General features: G+C 41.8%; 1 protein-coding gene across 2 annotated transcripts in view; it reads right to left on the bottom strand.

Moving 5' to 3' along the window:
- Positions 1–4334: 4334 nt before the first annotated feature.
- METTL21A (methyltransferase like 21A) overlaps positions 4335–26451 on the bottom strand; it is a 53186-nt gene continuing 31069 nt past the window's right edge. For both annotated transcript variants that reach the window (XM_040357364.1, XM_040357365.1), the window contains exons 3-4: positions 21742–21853; positions 4335–5142 (exon numbers count right to left, since the gene is read on the bottom strand). In XM_040357364.1, coding sequence (XP_040213298.1) covers positions 4751–5142; positions 21742–21853 — 504 coding nt within the window. In that variant the 3' untranslated portion in view covers positions 4335–4750. The remainder of the gene's footprint in view (positions 5143–21741; positions 21854–26451) is intronic.

Genomic DNA, 26451 nt, shown 5'->3' with positions numbered 1-26451 from the left:
GTCACCCAGTCGGCAGTTGATAGAAGAATCCCAGGATTCAAAAATGCAGGAATAAAACAATAAAAAGTGAAAAAAAAAAAAAAAAATCGCAAAAAAATCTCCAGAGTACAGGGACTCCAGAGTGCCTGTCCTCTCCTGACATTAGGCAGAAATAAACTGGGGCTGCTGAGGCAGGGTGTGGGTTATACCCGGGGAACCACACCCCCTGGGAGGAGCTGCACTGAGGAAAGTGTTGTTAACACTTAAAGTGCTTTTTTTCTGCCTAACTCTCCTGAAGGAAGCGGATATAACCCTAAGGTCAAAGGCTGCTGTGTCCATCCATGAACGGAAGAGAAAACATTTTTTTTCCTGTTTAGGCCGATAAGTATTCTTCTACATATTTTTCGTCAAAAAAAAAAATCGCAATAAGCGTTTATTGATTGGTTTGCGCAAAAGTTATAGCGTTTACAAAATAGGGGGTATTTTTATGGCATTTTTATTAATATTTTTTTTTTTACTAGTAATGGCGCCGATCAGCGTTTTTTTTTCGGTACTGCGACATTATGGCGGACACTTTTGACACATTTTTGGGACCATTGTCATTTTTATAGCGATTAGTGCTATAAAAATGCATTGGATTACTATAAAAATGACACTGGCAGTGAAGGGGTTAACACTAGGGGGCGGGGGAAGGGGTTAAGTATGTTCCCTGGGTGTGTTCTAACTGTAGGGGGGTGGCCTCACTAGGGGAAATGACCTATCTTCTGTTCATACATTGTATGAACAGAAGATCAGCATTTCTCTCCCTGACAGGACCAGGAGCTGTGTGTTTAACGAGCGATCGCGTGTGCCCGGCGGCAATCTTGCCCGCCGGGCACACGCACGGGAGTCGGGGGCGCCGACCTGCCACTGTAAAACGACGGCGGCTGGTCGGCAAGTTGTTAAAGAGCTAGAAGCAGTTCCTGCAATGCAACAAAGAAAAACATGCACAGCGCCTCCAAGTGCAGTATGGGTAAACCATTTAATGATAAGGCAAAAGTAATACTAGTCCCAAAAGGAGCATGAATACAAGCATTGTAGTAGTAATCCTGCAGCAGGAACCGGGTGTGTTTTTTTCCTGAAAGTCTGTGTCTCTGGAGTGCAGCTGACAGCTCGTGCAGGTGGATTCCAGTATTTGCAGCCTCTGGAAACAGCAGGAAACACAGGAGAGATCGGAGATGACTGAGTTCCCTGCTGTTCTCAGAGGCTGTGAATGCTGGATTCCACCTGCACGAGCTGTCAGCTGCACTCCAGAGACACAGACTTTCCATTTCTTTTGTGAGTAGTTTTACTTTTGCCTTATCATTAAATGGTTTACCCATACTGCACTTGGAGGCGCTTTTTCTTTAAGCAAATACAAGAATATGTAATATAATGTTATTGTTTTCATTAAATAATAGAATTTGAGTAGTTCTCTATGTGTGATTAAAGCGGAGTTCCACCCAAAAATGGAACTTCCGCATTAAGTGTAGGTTACCGCCTGACATGCCACATTTGGCATGTCATTTTTTTGGGGAAGGAGCGGGTTTTTATAGGCTTCCACTTCCTCCCTAGTGCCAAGGTGTTGGAAGAAAGATCACCTCTCTCCCTTCCCTGCAATCTTCTGGAACACGTCACAGGTCCCAGAAGATTGCCCAGCCAATCACAGTGCAGCTCGCATATTCGCATTGCGTGCCCAGCTGTGAAACCACAGCCGGGCGCCCACAGTAACAATGCCGGCACTGTGGAGAGGAGGGGGAGTGGAGCGGGGCTCCATGCGCCCGCATCGCTGGACCGTGGGACAGGTGAGTGTATGTTTATTAAAAGTCAGCAGCTACACTTTTTGTAGCTGCTGACATTTCAATGAGTGGAACACCGCTTTAACCTAAAATTGGTTCTGATATTGCGCTTTTACTGATCAGACGGCTTATTGTTCTAAATAGGAAACTTTAGTTTTGTTTGCAAATATTAAATAGGTAGATTCAGGTAGGGGCACGCTAATTTGCGGCGGCGTAGCCTAGCGTGTTTACACTACGCCGCCTTAAGTAAGAGAGGCAAGTACATGATTCTCAAAGCACTTACCTCCTTACTTAGGGCGGCGTAGTGTAAACGCGGCGGGCGTAAGGGCGCCTAATTTAAATGGGTTGGAGGGGGGCGTGTTTAATGGCAATGAGACTTGACCTCACGCTCTCGACTACTGCGCATGCGCCGGGCGCCTACATTTCCCAGTGCGCATTGCGGCTAAGTACGCCTATTGATTTTGAAGTGGACGTAAATGACGTAAATCCCGATTCGCGGACGACTTACGCAAACAAAGTAAACATTTCGAATTTCGCGGCGGGAACGGCGGCCATACTTGACATTACTATTCCACTAGGGCCTAGCTCTAACTTTAGACAGCCTATCTCTTACGTAAACGGCGTAAAAGTACTGCGTCGGCCTGACGTACGTTTGTGAATCGGCGTATGCCCTCATTTACATATTCTACGCCGACCGCAATGGAAGCGCCACCTAGCGGCCATCCAAAATATTGCAATCTAAGATTGGACGGCGCAAGCCGTCGTATCTTAGATATGTTTAAGCGTATCTCTGTTTGAGCATACACTTAAACATACGTCGGCTTAGATTCTGAGTTAGGTCGGCTTATCTACTGATAAGCCGGCCTAACTCTTTCTGAATCTACCTAAAAGATTCTAACTACCAGCAAGAAAGAGTCCTTACATTTCAAGAGCACCTGTCATTTCAGACCCACCATGGCAGCGCCTGTTAGCGAGCATCCACTCACCTGCTGCTGCCACGTCCCTCACTATAATGATTTATCTTTGTCTCATTTTGTTTACATCACAGAAACCTGACATTTTAACAGGGGTGTGTAGACTTTTTATATTCACTGTACATACATATTTCATCTGTCATCATTTCAAAAACATGTATACCTGTACTATACCACCCCTTTCTCAGAGGTATCAAAAAGGTCACACAAATTCTAGATTATTGTTATCTATTCAAACTAGACTAGATTGTAATGTAATCAGCTACTGTAGAATGGATGATGGTCTTCAAAAGGAGCAAATGGCCAATGGAGGTATGTCCATGTTCAGACACAGAGAAGTATTGCAAAAATTAAAACGAGTCCATAGCCCTTTGATATACCTGGTGACATCATATGCAAAAGTACACATTTTAAAAATAAGTGTGACCCTATGAAAGAATTCTGAAGTGGAGAGTGTATGTATGTGAATGTATACAGAGCGTGTGTATGTAAATATATATATTCTTTTAGATGTTTATTTTTTTATGAACATTTTTTACATAGTGCAACATTTTAAGTCAAAGTAACGGTACAATAATATACATTCAGCACAGTGCAACATTGAGGCCAAACTAAAAAAAATCGTAGTTTATTTAAAAAAAAATGGCAACTGCAGCTTAACCACTTCATTACTGGGCACTTAAACCACCTTCGTGCCCAGACCAATTTTCAGCTTTCAGCGGTGATGCATTTTGAATGACAATTGCGGTCATACAACACTGTACCCAAATTATATTTTTATCATTTTTTTCCCACAAATAGAGCTTTCTTTTGGTGGTATTTGATCATCTCTGCGATTTTTATTTTTTGCGCTATAAACAAAGACATTTTTGAAAAAAAAAACACAATATTTTTAACTTTTTGTAATAATATCCCAATTAAAAAAAATTAAAATAAAAATTCCCCTCGGTTTAGGCCGATACGTATTCTTCTACATATTTTTGTTAAAAAAAAAAAAAATCGCAATAAGCGTATATTGATTGGTTTGCGCAAAAGTTATAGCGCCTACAAAATAGGGGATAGATTTATGTTTTTATTTTTACTAGTAATGGCGTCGATCTGCGATTTTTTTGTCAGGCCTGCGATTTTGCGGCGGACGTATTGGACACTTTTGACACAATTTTGGGACCATTCACATTCATACAGCGATCAGTGCTATAAAAATGCACCAATTACTGTATAAATGTGACTGGCAGTGAAGGGGTTAACAGTAATGGGGGGAGGAAGGGGTTAAATGTGTATCCTGGGTGTGTTCTAACTGTGTGGGGGAGGGGACTGACTGAGGGAGGTGACCGATGCTGTGTCCCTATGTACAAGGGACACAGATCGGTCTCCTCTCGCCCTGACAGGACGTGGAGCTCTGTGTTTACACACAGAGCTCCACGTCCCTGCTGTCACCACCGATCGCGGGTACCTGGCGGACATCGCGGCCTCCAGGCACACGCATCGGATTCCCAGCGATGCGCCGGGCACAGTGTTTCCCCGCTGCGCGCCCCCAACGGCGCGCACGGGGAATGTAAACAGGACGTCCAGGGACGTCCACCCGTCACTTGACAGCCGCGCTGTGGATGTCTTTCGTCTATAGCGCGGATCTCAAGTGGTAAAGACTGAAAAATATCAACATGTAATCCATATACTTAAATTAAAACTTGCAAAATGCCATGCAGCCAATGTCCAGTGGGGCCTTAAGAGAACCAGTCAAGATAGCTTTTTTTTTTTTTTTTTCGGTTCAGTCCAGTATTATAGGTCAGTTTCCAGAAGCAATGCTAGTTTTAGGGCAGGATCCTGGCTTTGTATTATTCTGCCCTGGAAACAGCACAGTTTCTGAAAATCACATAATGGCAGTCTCCGGCTTTGGATGGGAGCTTTAGCTGTGCCACTTAACAGATTCTATTTAATGAAAATGTACACCTTTGCCTCATATAATAATCTTTTTCTGCATTAAAGTTCTTCTCTCAGACCTATCTTCATCGCTTTAAAAATATGGACATCAACTTTCTCATCATAAAGGACCTGAACCACTTGAAAATGTTGTCTCATCATGTCCAGGAACTCATGGTCACGTTGGTATCTAAGCTTACACGACAATAAGATAACAGTATTTTCTGAACTTAGATGGAGAATAGTCTTCAGCAGATCTTGGAAGGTTTCCTCCAGATAGATGATATCTGCTCCTACTATGACATCAAACGTTGAGAAATTCTCCAATCCTTTACCCCATTCGAGTGGTTTCACAGAAATTTTGTGTAGAAGATCTGCTGGAAGATTATCATGAACATTTGTCTTTAGAAATTCCAAAGCTACTTCTCGATCTGTGACTGTAACGTCAGCACCTGGAACAGAGGAAATTGATTGTGTAAAACGCAGTAATAAAATTGTTTTAGATTTATGAACAATCACAATCTACGTACTACAGTGACCAACAATTCTACCCTTGACTTAATGGTCCTTCAATTCTCTGATTTTTTTTTTTTCTGAATTGATTTAACACTTAAAGCATAACTATACTTACCTTCTCTCTAATGGCCTGGGTCCCTTGTCGGTGCTTACAACCTCTCCCCGAGTCTTCAGGCATCTCCATGGGCCAGAGTTGGATGATGTAACTCCTGCGCATGCACAGGAGTCAGTCATTCCAGCATACAGGGACAGTGCTGGCCAAGTCAGCTGCATGCACAGCTCAGTTTACATGCTGCAGAAGACTGTCAGCAGGCAAGTAGGTGTACTTTATTGCAGAAGAGACATTTCTTGTTTCTTCTTTGATAATAGCCTGCCTGCTCACAGGCTCTAGTAAAAGTTCCTCTTTAGAGTATGTGTTAACTGGCTTTAGCTTTGATGGCATCAGTTTAACCACTTTAGCCCCGGAAATTTTTTTTTGGCTGCTCAATGACCAGGCCATTGTTTCCGGTATGGCACAGTGTTGATTTAACTGACAATTGCACGGTTGTGCAACGCTTTTTTTCCCACAAATAGAGCTTTCTTTTGGTTGTATTTGATCATCTTTGCGATTTTTTTTTTGTGCTATAAACAAAAAAAAGAGCATACATTTTGAAAAAAAAAATACAATATTTTTTACTTTTTGCTATAATAAATATCCCAATAGTTTTTTTTTTAAAAAAAGCATTTTTTTTCCTCAGTTTAGGCTGATATGTATTCTTCTACATATTTTTGGTAATAAAAAAAAATCACAATAAGCGTATATTGATTGGTTTGCGCAAAAGTTGTAGCGTCTACAAAATAGGGGATAGATTTATGGCATTTGTATTATTATTATTTATTTTTTTTACTAGTAATAGCAGCGATCTTTATCCGGACTGCGGCATTATGGCGGACACATCAGACACATTTTTTGGGACCATTGGCATTTATACAGTGATCAGTGCTATTAAAATGCACTGATTACTGTAAAAATTTCACTGGCAGGGAAGAAGTTAACACTAGGGGGCGATCAAGGGGTTAACTGTGTTACCCAATGTGTGTTCTAACTGTGGGGGGAGGGGACTCACTATAGAAGATGACAGATTGTGGTTTCTAGCCATTAGGAATTCACAATCTGCATCTCCTCTCCTCACAGAACAGGGATGTGTATATTTACACACACACGTCCCTGTTCTTCCTCTCGTGCCCACGATCGCGCATGGCCATCGGTCATCGCGTCCGCCGGTCACGAGCATCGGCACCCCCACAGTGCAGTGGGCGCCTGCTATCCCGCTTAAAAGAGCCGATGTACAGCTACGATGGCTTGCGGGATTGTGCCGACCTGACGCAGAATAATGACGGCAGGTCGGCAAATATATATATATTTGTTTTCCCGCAATTTTCTGTGGTCAAGAGGAAAGTGTAGGCAAAGAGTACATCACTGCCTATATACAGGTTTATCACATGCTGATGTGCACCCCCTACCCGGCACCTGCTGTGTACAATTGTACACAGCTGGAGCCTGTCAGCAAGGGACCTGCTGATCGGCTGTGTACAATCACAGCCCAAAGCTCTCTGTTGATAAAAAAAACCTGAGCTCTACACACAGGGAGCAATTTTTCAGTTTCTCGTCCCTGCTTTACTGAGAGATCTAGTAGAAAAAGCAGCATACATTATACACATTGTTAAGAACACATTTAACCCCTTGATCGCCCTAGATGTTAACCCGTTCCCAGGCAGTGTCATTAGTACAGCGACAGATCACTGATTACTGTATTAATGTCACTGGTGAAGTCAGTGGCAGTTCCCTCAGCATCAGCTAGTATCAGATTGCCCACCGCACTATTGCAGTCCCATTATAAGTTGCTGATCACCGCCATTAGTAGTATAAAAAATAAATAAAAAATCCAGTGTGTGTGTGTGTATATATATATATATATATATATATATATATTTGTTTTCCAGTATTTTTTTTAACAAGGAAATGGAGCAGAATACATTTTGGCCAAAATGTATGCAGAAATCTTTTTATTGCATATGTTTATTAGCAGAAAGTAATATATATATATATATATATATATATATATATATATATATATATATATATATATATATATATTCCAAATTTTCTGTCTTTTTTTGTTTATGTAACAAAAATAAAAACCCCAGTGCTGATCAAATACCACCAAAAGAAAGCTCTATTTTGCAGCATACACACAGTCGGAATTTCCGACAACAAATGTTCGATGTGAGCTTGTTGTCGGAAAATCCGATCGTGTGTACCGTATTTATCGGCATATAAGACGACCTTTTGGGCTTAAATACTTGCCTCAAAACCCGGGGGTCGCCTTATACGCCGGGACCAGACCTCGGGCATCCATTATTTAAAAGCCGCGCCTCCTCCTTGTGGTGTTTCGTGATAGGTGGAACACTTGGTTTTCCAGCAGAGCCTCTGTTCGGTGTTCTGCCTATCATGGATGTCTTCTCATCCTCGGCTTCGGACGAGAGGACCTCCTTGATAGGCGGAACACAGGCGCCTATCACGAAACAGCATGAAGAGAAGGCGCGGCTTTTGAATAATGGACGCCCGCAGTACAGGACCAAAGGTATGGCACAGTGAGGCATTTTGACGGCACAGTGAGGCATGGGGTGGCAGAGTGAGGCATGGGATGGCACAGTGAGGCATGTTGATGGCACAGTGAGGCATGTTGATGGCACAGTGAGGCATGTTGATGGCACAGTGAGGCATGCTGATGGCACAGTGAGGCATGCAATGGGCTGAATAAAGCATGTTCCTGTCAGTGTTTTTTCCTGTCAGTGGTTGTTCTGGCTACCCCTCAGCTTCCAGACAGACTAGTAGGAAGGGGGTCGTCTTATACGGCGAGTATATCCCAAAACCAAAATTTTAGCTGGAAAATTAGGGGGTCGTCTTATACGCCCAGTGAAAAAATATATATAATAGTGCGCTATATTACAATGTGTTGGTAAAAAAATATAGTGTGTAAGGCTGCCGACACAACATGGAAAAACTGTAAGACAAAATATAAAGAAAAATGTGGCGCCAATAAAAACACAAATGCCCTGTAAGGCAGTATCAGACTCAACAAAATCAATGAGACTTGGACAGTGAGTACATATGAAGAGATCAAGGAGACTCCCCCACAATCAGGTGAGTACCCGGATCAATAAATCGTGAATAATGAGTGTATCGACTCAAACCACATTTCCAATCAACAGGGAAGTGAAATCCACAATGTAAAAAACTGTGCACATGAATGAAAACAAGTAACTGTGATATTCATAAAGTGTCAAAGTAGAAAAGAACAATGGTTGTCATGAACCATGAAGTCCCATTTAGTGCATATAAATAATTTGTATGCATAAAGTTTATACAGTCCCAGGGAACATCAATCTTTATGGTAAACGGTGTATTATCTCCAGACAAAATCAGCAGTAGAAATAAATAAGTTGTACCCTTACCGGATGGAGTAGACCCACATCTCACCATACGGTGGGGGGTCTTCAAAGCTTGCGTAGGCCGATTGCCTTACAGGGGTAACTCTCCAGACACTCCTAAAGCGCTTTTCCGGTAGGACCTTTCCACTCTGATTGAACCAGGGATCTGGAACTGGTGACAGTGATGATGATATTCCTGGAGGTAGTTGGAGTTCTCAGGGGATCCAGTGTACCAGTATAAATTAAAAAGAAAAGAAAAAACACCTCCTCATCGCATAAAAAATGTATTAAAAATTTTCAAAAATAAGGATAAGCTCCCAAAAGTCTCAAATAAGGGATTCTCAATAAACCATTATCACACCAAAAAAGAAAGCAGCACTGCAAAAGCAATCTTAGCATCAAGGCACACACACTTCAGAGAAGGATAAAAGTAGCTGTGCGCAGTGTGGGATGGATATGATCAGATGCCCGACCGGTTTCGTATCAAAATACTTCTACTGGGGTGCATATCTGAATCATCTTCTCCCCCTGCGCTTTAAATACCATCTCTACTTACCCCCATAGGACCAGCACTCATCGTTAATGGCGTGCGTTCCAATTGCTGGCATTTCCGGTAGGCGTGCGCTCCAGGCGCCCGGAAATGACATCTATTCAATCCAATGGTTAAAAAACCCCTGTCTTTCCTGTGTATGTTACAAGCGCTCCAGGCGCCCGGAAGTGACATCTCCTGTGTATCAGCCCATCAACATGATCTCCCCTCAGCTCCCCTCCCTTCCAGGAGGATGAGCCAATCAGCACCAGTCCCAGCATGTGTGAGTCTAGAGAGGCGGAGCGCATCATAGGCCGACGTTAGCCCCGCCCCCTCATGACACAGCTCCATAGTAAGGAGATATGCAGACGTTGTGCCCGTGTATAAACACAACAGCACCTGCAAATTAGTGCGTGGAGGAGGTTCATTGATCTATAATGGATCACAGGGCGATCAGTGGAGATGTAACAGGGAAAATATCAGAGGAAAAGGGAACATAAAGGATGGCTAGAACATAGAGACATGTATGGAGGGCCTCCTGGTGGTGGGAATTGGTAAATGAAATTACCATACCACCTATATTCATGGGCTGCTACATAACACAACTCTCATATGTAGGCGCCATCTAGTGGTCAAAAACGAAAATGATGAAAAAAATGACCATTTAAATCGTCCCATATTATTAAGCTATTAATAATCTATGAAAATTAAAATTAAAAATTACTTTTTGGATTGTAGATGGTGTCCTGGGAGTAAGTAGAAAAATGGAAAGATTATTCAAAAAACAGAAAAAATATATAGAAAAAATATACAGTGACTTATAAAATTCCAATATGTTAATACTGGTCATATAAATCAGGACTGGTTGATGAAGGAGTTGACGTCCCACTCCACATTAAGGCCGTGGGGGACGTAACTCTTCAATTGGTAGATCCAGAAGACCTCAAGCTTTGATACACCCCGAACACTGGGCTCACCTCTCCAGTGAGGAACGAAGTGGTCAATAACCTGAAAGGTCGTCCCCTCAATTCTTTTATTATGCTGTTCAAGAAAGTGCCTGGGTACAGTATGTTTTGTGCACCCCTTCTTGATTTTGGCTATGTGTTCCCCTACCCTTATGGTGAAACTTCTAATAGTGCGGCCCACATATTGTTTCCCACAATGACAGGTAATGAGATACACCACGTGTTTGGTGGCACACGTGGAAAATATTTTCATGGGGAATACAAAACCGGTTACTGATGATGTAAAGCTAACTGTTTTTCTCTTATTAGAATTATGTAAGCATACCTTACACTTTCTACAAGGGTGATAGCCTTTGGATAAAGGGAAAAAGGAAATTTTTCCTGGAGGGTCTGGTATATTTGGCGCAAGTTGATTTCTTAGAGGGACAGCCCCTCTATAAATCACACCTGCTTGTGCAGGAAGAACCGGTCCCAACAAGGGATCATTTTTCAAAACTGCCCAGTGTTTTTGAATGATACTTTTAATTTGTCTGTATTGGGTGGAAAAAGTGGTGAAGAACGAGTGTTTAAATTTGTTATCTTGTGCTATTTTAACCCTTTCCACAGTTAATGTGGACCTATCTACTGTAGAGATTTTCTTAATTTCTTCTTCTATGGCCAGCTTACAGTATCCCTTTTCCACAAACCTTTCTTTCAAAGTTTGTGCCTGGACCTTGAAATCATTTAAGTTAGAGCAGTTCCTTCTTAGTCTAAGCATCTGGCTACGGGGCACCGAGCCTAGCCAGGACGGGTGATGGCAACTGTCCTGTGGGATGAACCCGTTGCGGTCCGTGCTTTTGAAGTATGTCCTAGTTTTAAGTTGATGGTTTTCAACAAAGATTTCAAGGTCAAGGAAGTGTATACTTAAGGGACTCGCCTCATAAGAGAGACAAATCCCAACTTGATTGTCATTCAAGATAGTCATGAAGGTATCAAGGGAGGTACGATCCCCTTTCCATAGGAGGAGGATGTCGTCTATATATCGAGCCCACAGAACGATCTCAGGTCGCTCTAGAGCATAGACGACATCCTCCTCCCATTTGGCCATAAAAATATTAGCCAGACTGGGGGCAAACTTGGCCCCCATGGCTACACCTTTCTCTTGTAGATAAAAGTCACCTCCGTACCAGAAATAGTTGTGAGAAGTTGCGAACCTCAACAGGTCCATGATGAATAACTTCTGTATCACAGGAATAGTTTCTACTCTATCCAAAAAGTGGTCAACAGCTTGAAAACCTAAATGATGGGCGATACTGGTGTATAACGAGGCCACATCAGCTGTGACTAATAAAAGGTCCTCCGTATAGGGTACCTCTTGTAATTTGGCGATAGTGTGTCTGGTGTCCTTCAAGTAGGAGGGTATACTTTTCACAATAGGTTGGAGATGGTAGTCTATGTATTTCCCTACTCTGGATGTTATTGAATTAATGCCACTTACAATAGGCCGCCCTGGTGGACGGGTACTATTTTTGTGTACTTTGGGCAAGTAGTACATGACTGGTATACGCGGAACCTTAGGCACAAGGTAACTCTTCTCTTTATTGTCCAATATTCCCTTTCTAGCCCCCATATCAATAAGTTTTTTCAAAGAAACCTTAAATTTAGAAGTGGGGTTCGAGGGTAATTTAATATATGTGGAACTGTCCCCCAGAATATTATACATCTCTTCGTTATAAGCAGTTTTGTCAAGAACCACTATCCCTCCTCCCTTGTCCGCAGGACGGATCACCAGATCCCTCCTTTCACATAATGTCTTTAATCCAAGTTTAATGTTAGGGTCAGAATAATTCCTTTTGACAGGAAGTTCTTCCAAATCTTTGATGACTAAATCTCTGAACACTTTGACACTAGGTGCTATTGGACATGAAGGGTTAAAGAGGGAAGGGTTAGAAAGCCCCGTATGTATAATCTCTGTAGTAACCTCTGGGAGACTCGGTCTACAGGGATTGGAAATAAAATACCTTTGGATATTCATTTTTCTCACGAACTTTTGTACATCAATAAAAGTATTAAATTTATTGAGAGTTCTGGATGGGACAAATTTTAAGCCCTTGTCTAAAACCACTTTCTCTGCATTGGTAAATTCAGCTGAACTTAAGTTAAAAATTCCCGCCAATGTTATACTCTTCTCCTTTTTCTTCCTGGCCCTCCTCCCCCCTCTCGTCCCCCGTTTCGTTCGTCTCCCCTGGGGAAGTTCTCTGGTCCCCTGTGAAAATCCCCCGGGTGGGTGGACTTGGGCAGATTTTGATTATAATTATAGGGTGGTCGATCAAAATGGTCGTCATCCCTTCCCATATAACCATAATGGGACTCGTGGGTCCTAGATGGATAATCATATCGAGGTGTACGTGGTCCACCTGGTGTACCGTATGATCTAGGGGGGTAAGCAAAATAATCCTCTCTCCTGTAAGGTGATCGATCATGGTAGGATCTATCTCTTGATCTTTCTTTATGACCTTGTGGTTTCCCTTTCATACCTTTACCCCTTCCCCTATTTGGGGGTGGGGGACCACCATTGGAATAGTTGGGAGTTCTAGGCCCTGTTCCAGTGGTGTTTTGTCTCATGTCTTTAGGCATAGAGACCTGAGTCATAGATGGTTGTGAAAAGGAAAGGACTTTGGCCTCACTAGTGGAGGGCTGTGATACCTCCATTTCCAAATTGGAAGCATTGACATTGGAATCAGCGCTTATTTTGGCCTGCCAGCTGAATACTGACCCGGCCTTATAATCAGCAAAATCCCTTGTATACTTCTTCTGTTTTTTGTTCTTTTGGTCTTTTTCTTCCTTCTCTAAGTGATTCCTCAAGTTGGTTGATAATGTAATATATTCTGTAGTAGATTTGGAAGATACTCTCAATAAATTTAATACTTTTATTGATGTACAAAAGTTCGTGAGAAAAATGAATATCCAAAGGTATTTTATTTCCAATCCCTGTAGACCGAGTCTCCCAGAGGTTACTACAGAGATTATACATACGGGGCTTTCTAACCCTTCCCTCTTTAACCCTTCATGTCCAATAGCACCTAGTGTCAAAGTGTTCAGAGATTTAGTCATCAAAGATTTGGAAGAACTTCCTGTCAAAAGGAATTATTCTGACCCTAACATTAAACTTGGATTAAAGACATTATGTGAAAGGAGGGATCTGGTGATCCGTCCTGCGGACAAGGGAGGAGGGATAGTGGTTCTTGACAAAACTGCTTATAACGAAGAGATGTATAATATTCTGGGGGACAGTTCCACATATATTAAATTACCCTCGAACCCCACTTCTAAATTTAAGGTTTCTTTGAAAAAACTTATTGATATGGGGGCTAGAAAGGGAATATTGGACAATAAAGAGAAGAGTTACCTTGTGCCTAAGGTTCCGCGTATACCAGTCATGTACTACTTGCCCAAAGTACACAAAAATAGTACCCGTCCACCAGGGCGGCCTATTGTAAGTGGCATTAATTCAATAACATCCAGAGTAGGGAAATACATAGACTACCATCTCCAACCTATTGTGAAAAGTATACCCTCCTACTTGAAGGACACCAGACACACTATCGCCAAATTACAAGAGGTACCCTATACGGAGGACCTTTTATTAGTCACAGCTGATGTGGCCTCGTTATACACCAGTATCGCCCATCATTTAGGTTTTCAAGCTGTTGACCACTTTTTGGATAGAGTAGAAACTATTCCTGTGATACAGAAGTTATTCATCATGGACCTGTTGAGGTTCGCAACTTCTCACAACTATTTCTGGTACGGAGGTGACTTTTATCTACAAGAGAAAGGTGTAGCCATGGGGGCCAAGTTTGCCCCCAGTCTGGCTAATATTTTTATGGCCAAATGGGAGGAGGATGTCGTCTATGCTCTAGAGCGACCTGAGATCGTTCTGTGGGCTCGATATATAGACGACATCCTCCTCCTATGGAAAGGGGATCGTACCTCCCTTGATACCTTCATGACTATCTTGAATGACAATCAAGTTGGGATTTGTCTCTCTTATGAGGCGAGTCCCTTAAGTATACACTTCCTTGACCTTGAAATCTTTGTTGAAAACCATCAACTTAAAACTAGGACATACTTCAAAAGCACGGACCGCAACGGGTTCATCCCACAGGACAGTTGCCATCACCCGTCCTGGCTAGGCTCGGTGCCCCGTAGCCAGATGCTTAGACTAAGAAGGAACTGCTCTAACTTAAATGATTTCAAGGTCCAGGCACAAACTTTGAAAGAAAGGTTTGTGGAAAAGGGATACTGTAAGCTGGCCATAGAAGAAGAAATTAAGAAAATCTCTACAGTAGATAGGTCCACATTAACTGTGGAAAGGGTTAAAATAGCACAAGATAACAAATTTAAACACTCGTTCTTCACCACTTTTTCCACCCAATACAGACAAATTAAAAGTATCATTCAAAAACACTGGGCAGTTTTGAAAAATGATCCCTTGTTGGGACCGGTTCTTCCTGCACAAGCAGGTGTGATTTATAGAGGGGCTGTCCCTCTAAGAAATCAACTTGCGCCAAATATACCAGACCCTCCAGGAAAAATTTCCTTTTTCCCTTTATCCAAAGGCTATCACCCTTGTAGAAAGTGTAAGGTATGCTTACATAATTCTAATAAGAGAAAAACAGTTAGCTTTACATCATCAGTAACCGGTTTTGTATTCCCCATGAAAATATTTTCCACGTGTGCCACCAAACACGTGGTGTATCTCATTACCTGTCATTGTGGGAAACAATATGTGGGCCGCACTATTAGAAGTTTCACCATAAGGGTAGGGGAACACATAGCCAAAATCAAGAAGGGGTGCACAAAACATACTGTACCCAGGCACTTTCTTGAACAGCATAATAAAAGAATTGAGGGGACGACCTTTCAGGTTATTGACCACTTCGTTCCTCACTGGAGAGGTGAGCCCAGTGTTCGGGGTGTATCAAAGCTTGAGGTCTTCTGGATCTACCAATTGAAGAGTTACGTCCCCCACGGCCTTAATGTGGAGTGGGACGTCAACTCCTTCATCAACCAGTCCTGATTTATATGACCAGTATTAACATATTGGAATTTTATAAGTCACTGTATATTTTTTCTATATATTTTTTCTGTTTTTTGAATAATCTTTCCATTTTTCTACTTACTCCCAGGACACCATCTACAATCCAAAAAGTAATTTTTAATTTTAATTTTCATAGATTATTAATAGCTTAATAATATGGGACGATTTAAATGGTCATTTTTTTCATCATTTTCGTTTTTGACCACTAGATGGCGCCTACATATGAGAGTTGTGTTATGTAGCAGCCCATGAATATAGGTGGTATGGTAATTTCATTTACCAATTCCCACCACCAGGAGGCCCTCCATACATGTCTCTATGTTCTAGCCATCCTTTATGTTCCCTTTTCCTCTGATATTTTCCCTGTTACATCTCCACTGATCGCCCTGTGATCCATTATAGATCAATGAACCTCCTCCACGCACTAATTTGCAGGTGCTGTTGTGTTTATACACGGGCACAACGTCTGCATATCTCCTTACTATGGAGCTGTGTCATGAGGGGGCGGGGCTAACGTCGGCCTATGATGCGCTCCGCCTCTCTAGACTCACACATGCTGGGACTGGTGCTGATTGGCTCATCCTCCTGGAAGGGAGGGGAGCTGAGGGGAGATCATGTTGATGGGCTGATACACAGGAGATGTCACTTCCGGGCGCCTGGAGCGCTTGTAACATACACAGGAAAGACAGGGGTTTTTTAACCATTGGATTGAATAGATGTCATTTCCGGGCGCCTGGAGCGCACGCCTACCGGAAATGCCAGCAATTGGAACGCACGCCATTAACGATGAGTGCTGGTCCTATGGGGGTAAGTAGAGATGGTATTTAAAGCGCAGGGGGAGAAGATGATTCAGATATGCACCCCAGTAGAAGTATTTTGATACGAAACCGGTCGGGCATCTGATCATATCCATCCCACACTGCGCACAGCTACTTTTATCCTTCTCTGAAGTGTGTGTGCCTTGATGCTAAGATTGCTTTTGCAGTGCTGCTTTCTTTTTTGGTGTGATAATGGTTTATTGAGAATCCCTTATTTGAGACTTTTGGGAGCTTATCCTTATTTTTGAAAATTTTTAATACATTTTTTATGCGATGAGGAGGTGTTTTTTCTTTTCTTTTTAATTTATACTGGTACACTGGATCCCCTGAGAACTCCAACTACCTCCAGGAATATCATCATCACTGTCACCAGTTCCAGATCCCTGGTTCAATCAGAGTGGAAAGGTCCTACCGGAAAAGCGCTTTAGGAGTGTCTGGAGAGTTACCCCTGTAAGGCAATCGGCCTACGCAAGCTTTGAAGACCCCCCACCGTATGGTGAGATGTGGGTCTACTCCATCCGGTAAGGGTACAACTTATTTATTTCTACTGCTGATTTTGTCTGGAGATAATACACCGTTTACCATAAAGATTGATGTTCCCTGGGACTGTATAAACTTTATGCATACAAATTATTTATATGCACTAAATGGGACTTCATGGTTCATGACAACCATTGTTCTTTTCTACTTTGACACTTTATGAATATCACAGTTACTTGTTTTCATTCATGTGCACAGTTTTTTACATTGTGGATTTCACTTCCCTGTTGATTGGAAATGTGGTTTGAGTCGATACACTCATTATTCACGATTTATTGATCCGGGTACTCACCTGATTGTGGGGGAGTCTCCTTGATCTCTTCATATGTACTCACTGTCCAAGTCTCATTGATTTTGTTGAGTCTGATACTGCCTTACAGGGCATTTGTGTTTTTATTGGCGCCACATTTTTCTTTATATTTTGTCTTATACGCCCAGTCGTGTTATACGCCGGCAAATACGGTATGCTCCATCGGACATTTGCTGTTGGAATTTCCGACAACAAATGTTTGAGAGCTAGTTCTAAATTTTTCCGACAACAATAGTTCTTGTTGGAAATTCCGACTGTGTGTACCCAATTCAAAACACAAAAATCCTACGCAAGCTCGGAATCATTTTGACGCATGCTCGGAATCATTGAACTTAATTTTTCTCAGCTTGTCATAGTGTTGTATGTCACCGAGTTCTACGTTCGGAATTTCCGACAACATTTGTGTGACCGTGTGTATGCAAAACAAGTTTAAGCGAACAATCCGTCGGAAAAAAATCCACAGTTTTGTTGTCGGAATGTCTGATCGTGTGTACGCGGCATTTGTGTGAAAAAAATTACATACGTTTTGGTACAGTGTTGCATGACTGCGAAATTACCAGTTAAAGTAGTGCAGTACTGAATAGCAAAAAAATCTATCAATTGACTATTATATATAGTTGTGCTCATAAGTTTACATACCCTGGCAGAATTTATGATTTCCTGGCCATTTTTAAGAGAATATGATAAATAACACAAAAACTTTTCTTCCACTCATGGTTCGTGTTTGGCTGAAGCCATTTATTATCAATCAACAGTGTTTACTCTTTTTATATCATAATGACAACAGAAACTACCCAAATGACCCTGATCAAAAGTTTACATACCCCAGTGCTTCATACCGTGTATTACCCCTTTTAACATCAATGACAGCTTGAAGTCTTTTGTGGTATTTGTGAATGTGGCTCTTTATCTTCTCAGATGGTAAAGCTGCCCATTCCTCTTGGCAAAAAGCCTCCAGTTCCTGTAAATTCTTGGGCTGTCTTGCATGAACTGCACATTTGAGATCTCCCCAGAGTGGCTCAATGATATTGAGGTCAGGTGACTGAGATGGCCACTCCAGAACCTTCACTTTATTCTGTTGTAGCCAATGACAGGTCGACTTGGTCTTGTGTTTTGGGTCATTGTCATGTTGGAATGTCCAAGTACAACCCATGCGCAGCTTCCTGGCTGATGAATGCAAATGTTCCTCCAGTATTTTTTGATAACATACTGCTTTAAATTTGCCATCAATTCTGTCCAAATTCCCTGTGCCTTTGTATCTCACACATCCCCAAAACATCAGCGATCCACCTCCGTGTTTCACAGTAGGAATGGTGTACCTTTCATCATAGGCCTTGTTGACTATGGTTGTGGCCAAAAAGCTAAGTTCTGGTCTCATCACTCCAAATGACTTTGTGCCAGAAGGTTTGGGGCTTGCCTCTCTGCTGTTTGTTGTATTGTAAGCAGGATACTTTGGGGCATTTGTGTAGTAATGGCTTTCTTCTGGCAACCATTCGACCATGCAGCCCATCTTTCTTCAAGTGCCTCCTTATTGTGCATTATCTTGAAACAGCCACACCACATTCCGAGAGTCCTGTATTTCACCTGAAGTTATTTGTGGGTTTTTCTTTGCATCTCGAACAATTTTCCTGGCAGTCGTGGCTGGAATTTTAGTTGGTCTACCTGACCGTGGTTTGGTTTTAACAGAACCCCTAATTTTCCACTTTTTGATTAGAGTTTGAACACTGCTGATTGGCATTCTTAATTCCTTGGATATCTTTTTATATCCCTTTCCTGTTTTATACAGTTCAACTACCTTTTCTCACAGATCCTTTGACAATTCTTTTGCTTTCCCCATGACTCAGAATCCAGAAACGTCAGTGCAGCACTGGATGAAAGATGCAAGGGTCTGTCAGGAGTCCAGAAACTCATCGACTTTTATACACACACACTAATTACAAGCAAACAGATCACATGTGAAGATGGTTACCTTTAATAACCATTCAAACCCCTTTGTGTCAACTTGTGTGCATGTTATCAGGCCAAAATCACCAGGGTATGTAAACTATTGATCAGGGTCATTTGGATATTTTATGTTGTTATTATGATTTAAAAAGAGTAAACACAGTTGATTGATAATAAATGGCTTCAGCCAAACAATAACCATGAGTGAAAGAAATGTTTTTGTGTTATTCATATTCTCTAAAAAATTCTGCCAGGGTATGTAAACTTATGAGCACAACTGTATGTATATGTAATTATATATATATATATATACATATATATATATATATATATTACACACGCACACACACACACACACACACAGTTCATGACTGTGCTGGGCTACATCTAAAAAGTAGTCTGGATTTACTGGAGTGCTGACTGGAGTAAACAGGATAATGAAGTAGACATGAATGTTAAACACCAGCTGTCAGCTGTTTATAAGGCTCTACCATTCTTGTGGAATTTAGAGCTTTTTATATTTTATGTATAGAGTGCAGTACATCTTTTTAAAAGAGTTTTACCTTTTTACTTTTGTTAATTAAAACAACACTTAGTATGTTTCTTTATCTGGTCAGTCCATCATTATTCATTAGGCCCCTTTCACACTACCACGACTTCAAAGCCGTGCGATTTTGCCATGATTTTGCAGCGATTTCAGGGAATGTCTGTTTAATATTGAGGTCTATGGGCCTCAACTCGCATTAAAGTCAGACCAAAGTTCTACAGAGACTGATTTGAAGTTGGTGCGACTTAAAGTCACGCAGATATGAATGGTTAGCATTGGGAATCATGGGAGTACGACTTGTCATGCGACTCTAATGTCCAAAGTCCCAGGAAAAGTCGCACAAGTGTGAAAGGGGCCTTACATAGAGAAACTCTTGCAAGTCTTCTAAATCTTTTCACCCAAGATTCACACAACTTTCACCCAGAAGTCACACATTTTTCCAACTGAATCCAACAAAGAAAGTGAGATAGCTGCAAGAATCTTGTTAAAAACATTTATAAATAGACCACTTAAAGCATTATTAAGGCCCCTTTCACACTGCCGCGATTTGAAAGTCGCGCGATTATGCAGCGATTTCATGGAAATGCCTGTATAAACTTGAGGTCTATGGACTTCAACTAGCATAAAAGTCGGACCAAAGTAGTACAGGAACTACTTTGAAGTCAGTACGACTTGAAGTCACACAAATATGAATGGTTATCATTGGGAATCATGGGGTGATGTCCAAAGTTGCAGGAAAAGTCGCACAAGTTTGAAAGGGACCTAAACCTCAAAACAAAGTAATGTAGTGCAGCTTAATAATCCCTAGATGTAGTGGTTGCATTATCTTTTTCTTTTTTAGCCTTTATTTCGCCTAGTGATCCGAAAATACAATACAAATACAACACTTAACATCACTTCTGAATTTTTATTTTGGTGTACGAGAATTTTCGTAACTTTATTAACCTCTTCATTTTTGATATATTAACAAGCAACAAAAAATGGATGGTCATTTGTCCGAAAATCTCATTATGTGTACGAGGCATTAGGGTCTTATTCTGGATGAAGTAGTAAAGCAGAAACCTTTGGACAGCAGCACTGTCAGCCTGGGGAGAGGGTAGTGGTAGACAACCAGATTTAGATGGACTTGACCAACAAATTAAAGAGGAACACCAGCTAAGCCTAGGTTCACACTAGAGCTGCAAGATTAATCGTCAAGAATTGTTATTGCGATTTTTTACCCCGTTGCGATCTTGACAAAGTATTTCCCGATCTTTCTATGCAGAGAATTCTCTCTGCTCTCAGAGTCAAAAGAAAGGAAGAAAAAATCCGGGCAGTCTGCCAAGTATGAGAACATTCTTTAGCAGTGGAACATTAAAGTGGATGTAAACTCAATTCATGAAATTTGAGCTGGGCACATATATATCTGCAGTAATTTGTTATCTCTTTTCAATGAGCTAAGTCTAAAGCCTCGTACACACGCTAGGTTAACCAGAGGACAACGGTCTGAAGGATCATTGTCACAGGTTAACCTATGAAGCTGACTGATGTTCCGTCATGCCTACACACCATAGGTTAAATAACTGATCGTGTCAGAACGCGGTGACGTAAAACACAACAACGTGCTGAAAAAAACGAAGTTCAATGCTTCCAAGCATGCGTCGACTTGATTCTGAGCATGCATGGATTTTTAACCGATGGTCGTGCCTACTAACGATCGGTTTTGACCTATCGGTTAGGAATCCATAGGTTAATTTTAAAGCAAGTTTGCTTTTTTTTAACCTATGGGTAAATAACCTATGGGGCCCACACACGATCGGTTTTGACCGATGAAAACAGTCCTTCAGACCGTTGTCCTCTGGTTAACCTATCGTGTGTACGAGGCCTAATAGCTCTCTTCTGAATGGTTTCTCTGTTATCAGCCTGAGAACTCCTGACATATTTTTTGACTTTTTAGATAAAAGCAGCCTGAATCTTTTGTCAAAGGAGGTTGCTATAATAGATTAGCAGAGAGCAGCTCCTATTACAAAACAGCTCTGAGAGTCTCTGCCTATGAGGAGAGGGGGTCTGTGTCTTTCCTCCAATCAGCAATTTTAGCTAACTTGGCTGTATGCCCAGACATCACACTCTGTGTTAACCAGGAAGAGAAAATCTCCTAACAACATTTTGAAGATTTCAAATGTTAAATATTAAATACAAATGGAAAATAGAGGATCAGGAGCTAGGTATATGTTAATATACTTTAAAAGCTACTGTTAAACTAACCATTATTGTATCACTAATGTGCAGAAAAACAAATGACATGAAAATTATAATATTTTCTTTTACTGTTTTTATGACACTTACCAAGTAATGCAGCCACAATTCCAACCAATCCTGTTCCTGCACCCAGTTCTATCATAGAGCGACCCTGCAGATTAATGCCTCCAGTTTCTAAGAACATGCAAAGAACAACTGCCTGTGGTATAATGGTACATAAATTAGTTTAAATATAAAAAATAAAAAAAATACTTGGCGTATGAGAATTTTCGTGACTTTAGTAACCTCTTCATTTTCGATATGAAGAGTAGCACGCAAAAAGAAACGGATGGTCATTTGTCCAAAAATCTCATTATTGAATTGGTCCCGGCAATACAGAAAAAAAGCCCCCCCCCAGTCCATTACCAGGCCCTTTGGGTCTGGTATGTATATTAAGGGGAAACCCGAACCAAAATAAAAAAAAATGCGTTAAAATCCATACCAGACCCTTATCCGAGCAGGCAACCTGGCAGGCCGCAGGAAAAGAGGGGGGAGGAGAGAGCGCCCCCCCCCCCCGGAACTGTACACTGTACCAGGCCACATGCCCTCAACATGGGGATGTTTTTTCGTACAGTAGCAGGGCGCTTTTAAAACCTAAGAGGGGGTTAGAAGCACCTGTGATGCAGTTCTGCCCATTTATTCCAATGGGCAGGGGCGGTGTGGGAGCAGTGTATACACTGTTCCCACACTGCCCCAAAGATGTTGCTTGCAGGACTTTTTTTCCCCCTCCTGCAAGCGCACCGCCCCAGTGTGAAAGCACTTGGGCATTCCCACTGGGGTGGCTTGAGAGGCAGTTTTCAGGCACTTTACAGGTGCTATTTTTAGCTCTAGAACGCCTGAAAATCGTGTGAAAGAGGTCTAAAGATAAAATAACAAAATGTTTGTTTTGTATCTGATTGTATTATGTTTGAGCCCAAGCTGTCCTGTGGATACTAAGCAGAAATGATTTCTGTATCTACAAAGTTATACAACCTGATACATATCTGTTGAGTTACTGAGACGTCTTAACACATCTTTTAGGTCTTGGAAGCACAACAAGCAACGCTGTGCACTAAAATGACCAATGCAGTCCATAGCCATAACAGAAATCCAAACAGAGCTGGCATGGAAAACAGCACAGATGCTCAAATATAATTCCATGCCAGGCACTCCAGGAAGAGGAAAAGAATTGATTACAGGAAGCAATTTCTCACCTACATTTCATACTAGAAAATTTAAAACAGAAGGAATATTCAATTAAACTATAATTTCTGAGGATTCTAAGTAATAATAAGTCCTATTTTTTGGAAAATAGGGTAATAGTTAGTTCACTTTGTACAGTGGATCATTTCAACTTGATTCAAACATTATACACATTATTTAAAGCAACTCTGTGTTTTGCCCATACAAAGCAAAAAACAGGTTCACTTTACTGCCATCTGAAGATGCTTATACTTCTCTACCCTCCAATCCTTCCCTGCTCCATTTACAGGAAAGCAAAGTGACATAGCCAGTTATTCCAGATAGGATTCCCTTGTTGGTGCTTAGTGAATAGCTGCTATAGGCTACTGGCCTATAGTCAAATGACAGCCGGGCAGGATATTCGTCACTCCGGGTGGACGTCATATTCGGCACGATCTGTTATCCACTGTGTTCACTGGACAAAGCGAAACACTGATTAGTGTAACGGCCGCTGCTGGTACCATGTGATTGCTGTGACCAATCACGGCAAATCACATGACAATTGTACACAATGAATGGCTTTGAATCATGCCATTCATTGTGTACTATTGTATTGATTTCTCCCGCTGTCAAAGTCAGTTAGCCAATCAGGACTGAGAGGGGGCAGGGCCAAACTGGGGCTTCATGTCTGAATGGACACAGGGAGCTGTGACTTGGCTCAGGTGCTCCCATAGCAAGTTGCTTGCTGTGGGGGCACTCGACAGAGGGGAGAAGCCAGGAGAGCCAAAGAGGGACCTGAGAAGGAGGATCTGGTTTGCCCTGTGCAAAACTACTGCACAAAGCAGGGAAGTATATATTTGTTATTTAAAAAAAAAAAAAAAAAACGAGACTTGATCTTTAAGTACAGTTCATATTTGATTGGACTTCTACTTTAAGATCTACTGCGTCCTGTGCTAGCCGTTTCAGAACTTTCACAGCACTTAGGACATATTTACACTACCTATAGGTAACATTTTGTGATGGAAGTTAACTTCCACTTGAAAGCATCTACCGCTTCAACATGCTTTTTTGATGCTTCAGTGGTGCTTTGATGGTGCTTTTCTGAAGCTTTAATGAAGCTTGGCAGATGCCCTGTGTGTGTGTGGATATCTCATACCTGAAAAGCTAAATTAAAGCCTTTTAAAGGCTTTTGGGTGCTCCAAGCAAGCTTTGTCATAGACTTCTATGGAGGCTTTGAAGACGCTTTCAAGCACCACTAAAGCGACATTGGGTATAATTTTGGCAAAGCAAATGAAAGGTGTAAACAGGATTGTAAGCTGACCATTTAAAGGGGAGTTCCACCCACAATTTCACTTTTTAAATATAAATACCCCTGTAATACACAAGCTTAATGTATTCTAGTAAAGTTAGTCTGTAAACTAAGGTCCGTTTTGTTAGGTTGTTACAGCATTTAAATAGTTTATAATCTAGAAATAGACCGTGGCCATCTTAAGTGTGGGCATCATGAAGCCAGACTGTATGACTTCCTGGATTTCAGCTTTGCATATCTCGCACATGCTCAGTGCACAAGCAATGTAATAGGTTTCAGTCAGGTTTGCAAGGACTACTGGGAAACATGATGCCTATCCCAGAAACCTTTGCAAATAGCCTAGGCAAATAAGGAGGAGGAAGTAATGAAGGACTACAAAATAAAGGTATTTACAAGCAACAAATTAAATAAAAATTGTCCATTCTGAACACTATGAGATTAGAGCATGCAGCACAGACAAACATAAAAAAAATGGGTGGAACTCCACTTTAATTTAGTGACAGGGGCTTTGACTAGCATTTAGAGAGCTTTAGAAAAGTGTGTCTGAAGCCTTTTTTTGAAGCAAGTGTAAATGCCCCAAGTCCTTCTCTTCCTCCTCCCTCTGTAGTTGACCATTTAATTCAAACATCTAGTGCATCTTTTCAAGCTCTGTTTAACCACCTCAACACTAGAACGTTTCTTAATTTACAAAACAAAATGGCAAAACATGAGATCACTTTGGGTGTCTACTTTTCAAAAAGGGGTCATTTTTGGAGTGTTCGCACTGTCTTGGCATTTTTTTTTCAAACAGGAAGCGATGGAAACAGTTTTTTTCAATTTTTGGTTTTCTTTCTATAGTAAAACATAGAAAACCCAGTGGTTTTTGAATATAGACAAAGGAAAGCTCGGTCTCTAAAAATGATAAAAATAGGATTTTTTGTACTCACCGTAAAATCCTTTTCTCTGAGTCCATGGACGGACACAGCTCCTTAAATCTTGACAAGTGGGTTATGTTCCATGTTTACAGGAGAGGACTAGGCAGAAACATGTTAGATAATTAAATACATATTATATTAACAGAGTTGAACAGTCCCGCCCAGGGGGCGGTCCCTCCAGACATAACCCTCCTCACTGCAGCATGCAGCCTCAGTTCGTAACAAGCAGTACAAACCTAAAAAGGAGGGGTGGGTGCTGTGTCCGTCCATGGACTCTTTTTTTACGGTGAGTACAAAAAATCCTATTTACTCTTATTGTCCATGGACGGTCACAGCTCCTTAAATCTTAACAAGTGGGACGTCCCCAAGCAGTGTCAAAAAAGAGGAGCAGAGCTCCTCAACGGAGGAGGTGCAACTTTAAACAGCAGCCTGCAAAAACTAGCGGCCGAAAAAAAACATCAGAAGATACACTCACAGCAACCATGTAAATTCTGGAAAAAGTGTGAACAGACGAGCAAGTCGCCGCCTCACACACCTGCGAGACCGACGCATGATGTCAGAAAAAAACCCAGGAAGCACCAATTGCCCTGGTCGAAAGTGCCGTAAACGGAAAGGGGGGCCCGCCCCTTAACAGCATAGGCCTGTATGACAGCCTGCCTGATCCACCGAGAAATGGTGGTCGACGAGATCGCCAGGCCCTTTTGTGGACCAGACAACGACACAAAAGACAGTCAGAACTCCGAAACTGAGCCGTAGAAGGCTGGTACACCCACAAAGCGCGTACCACGCCTAAAGTATGAAAGGCAACCTTCGTAGGATGCGCCGGCCGAGGACAGAAGGATGGAAGAACAATGTCCTTATTTCGGCGAAAGGCCGAAACCACCTTCGGAAGAAGGGAAGGTCGCGGGCGCACCACCACCTAATCCTTATGGAGGATCAAGCATAGCGGCTTGCAAGACAAGACCGCCAACTCAGAAACCCCTCTAACAGAGATAAAGGCCACTAAAGGGGCCACCTTCTGAGATAGTGTCAAGAGAAAAATCTCTCTGATGTTTTCAAAAGGAAGGTTCCTGAAGAACCAAGAGTACCAGAGTCAAAACTCATGGGGGAAGAGATGGGCCAAAAGGGGAAAGTATATGACACACCCCCTGCACACAAAAAGGGACCCACCAGGGAACGGGCCGCAAAAAGGCCACTGAAAGAACACAGCGAAGGCTGAAAACTGCCCCCAAACGGTGCATTAAGCAATTTTTAGATCCACTCCAAGCTATAAAAACAGCAGGACCCTGGACACCGAGTACGTCCGTGGACGTCACTCCATCCCTTTACTTCAAGAGATGTAGGCCTGCCAGGTGCGACGGTAGATCATCCGGA

This window comes from Rana temporaria, chromosome 6, assembly GCF_905171775.1.
Source record: "Rana temporaria chromosome 6, aRanTem1.1, whole genome shotgun sequence".
NCBI lineage: Eukaryota > Metazoa > Chordata > Amphibia > Anura > Ranidae > Rana > Rana temporaria.
The sequence above is the reverse complement of the archived record's forward strand: the minus strand, read 5'-3'. Positions and strand labels throughout refer to the sequence as shown.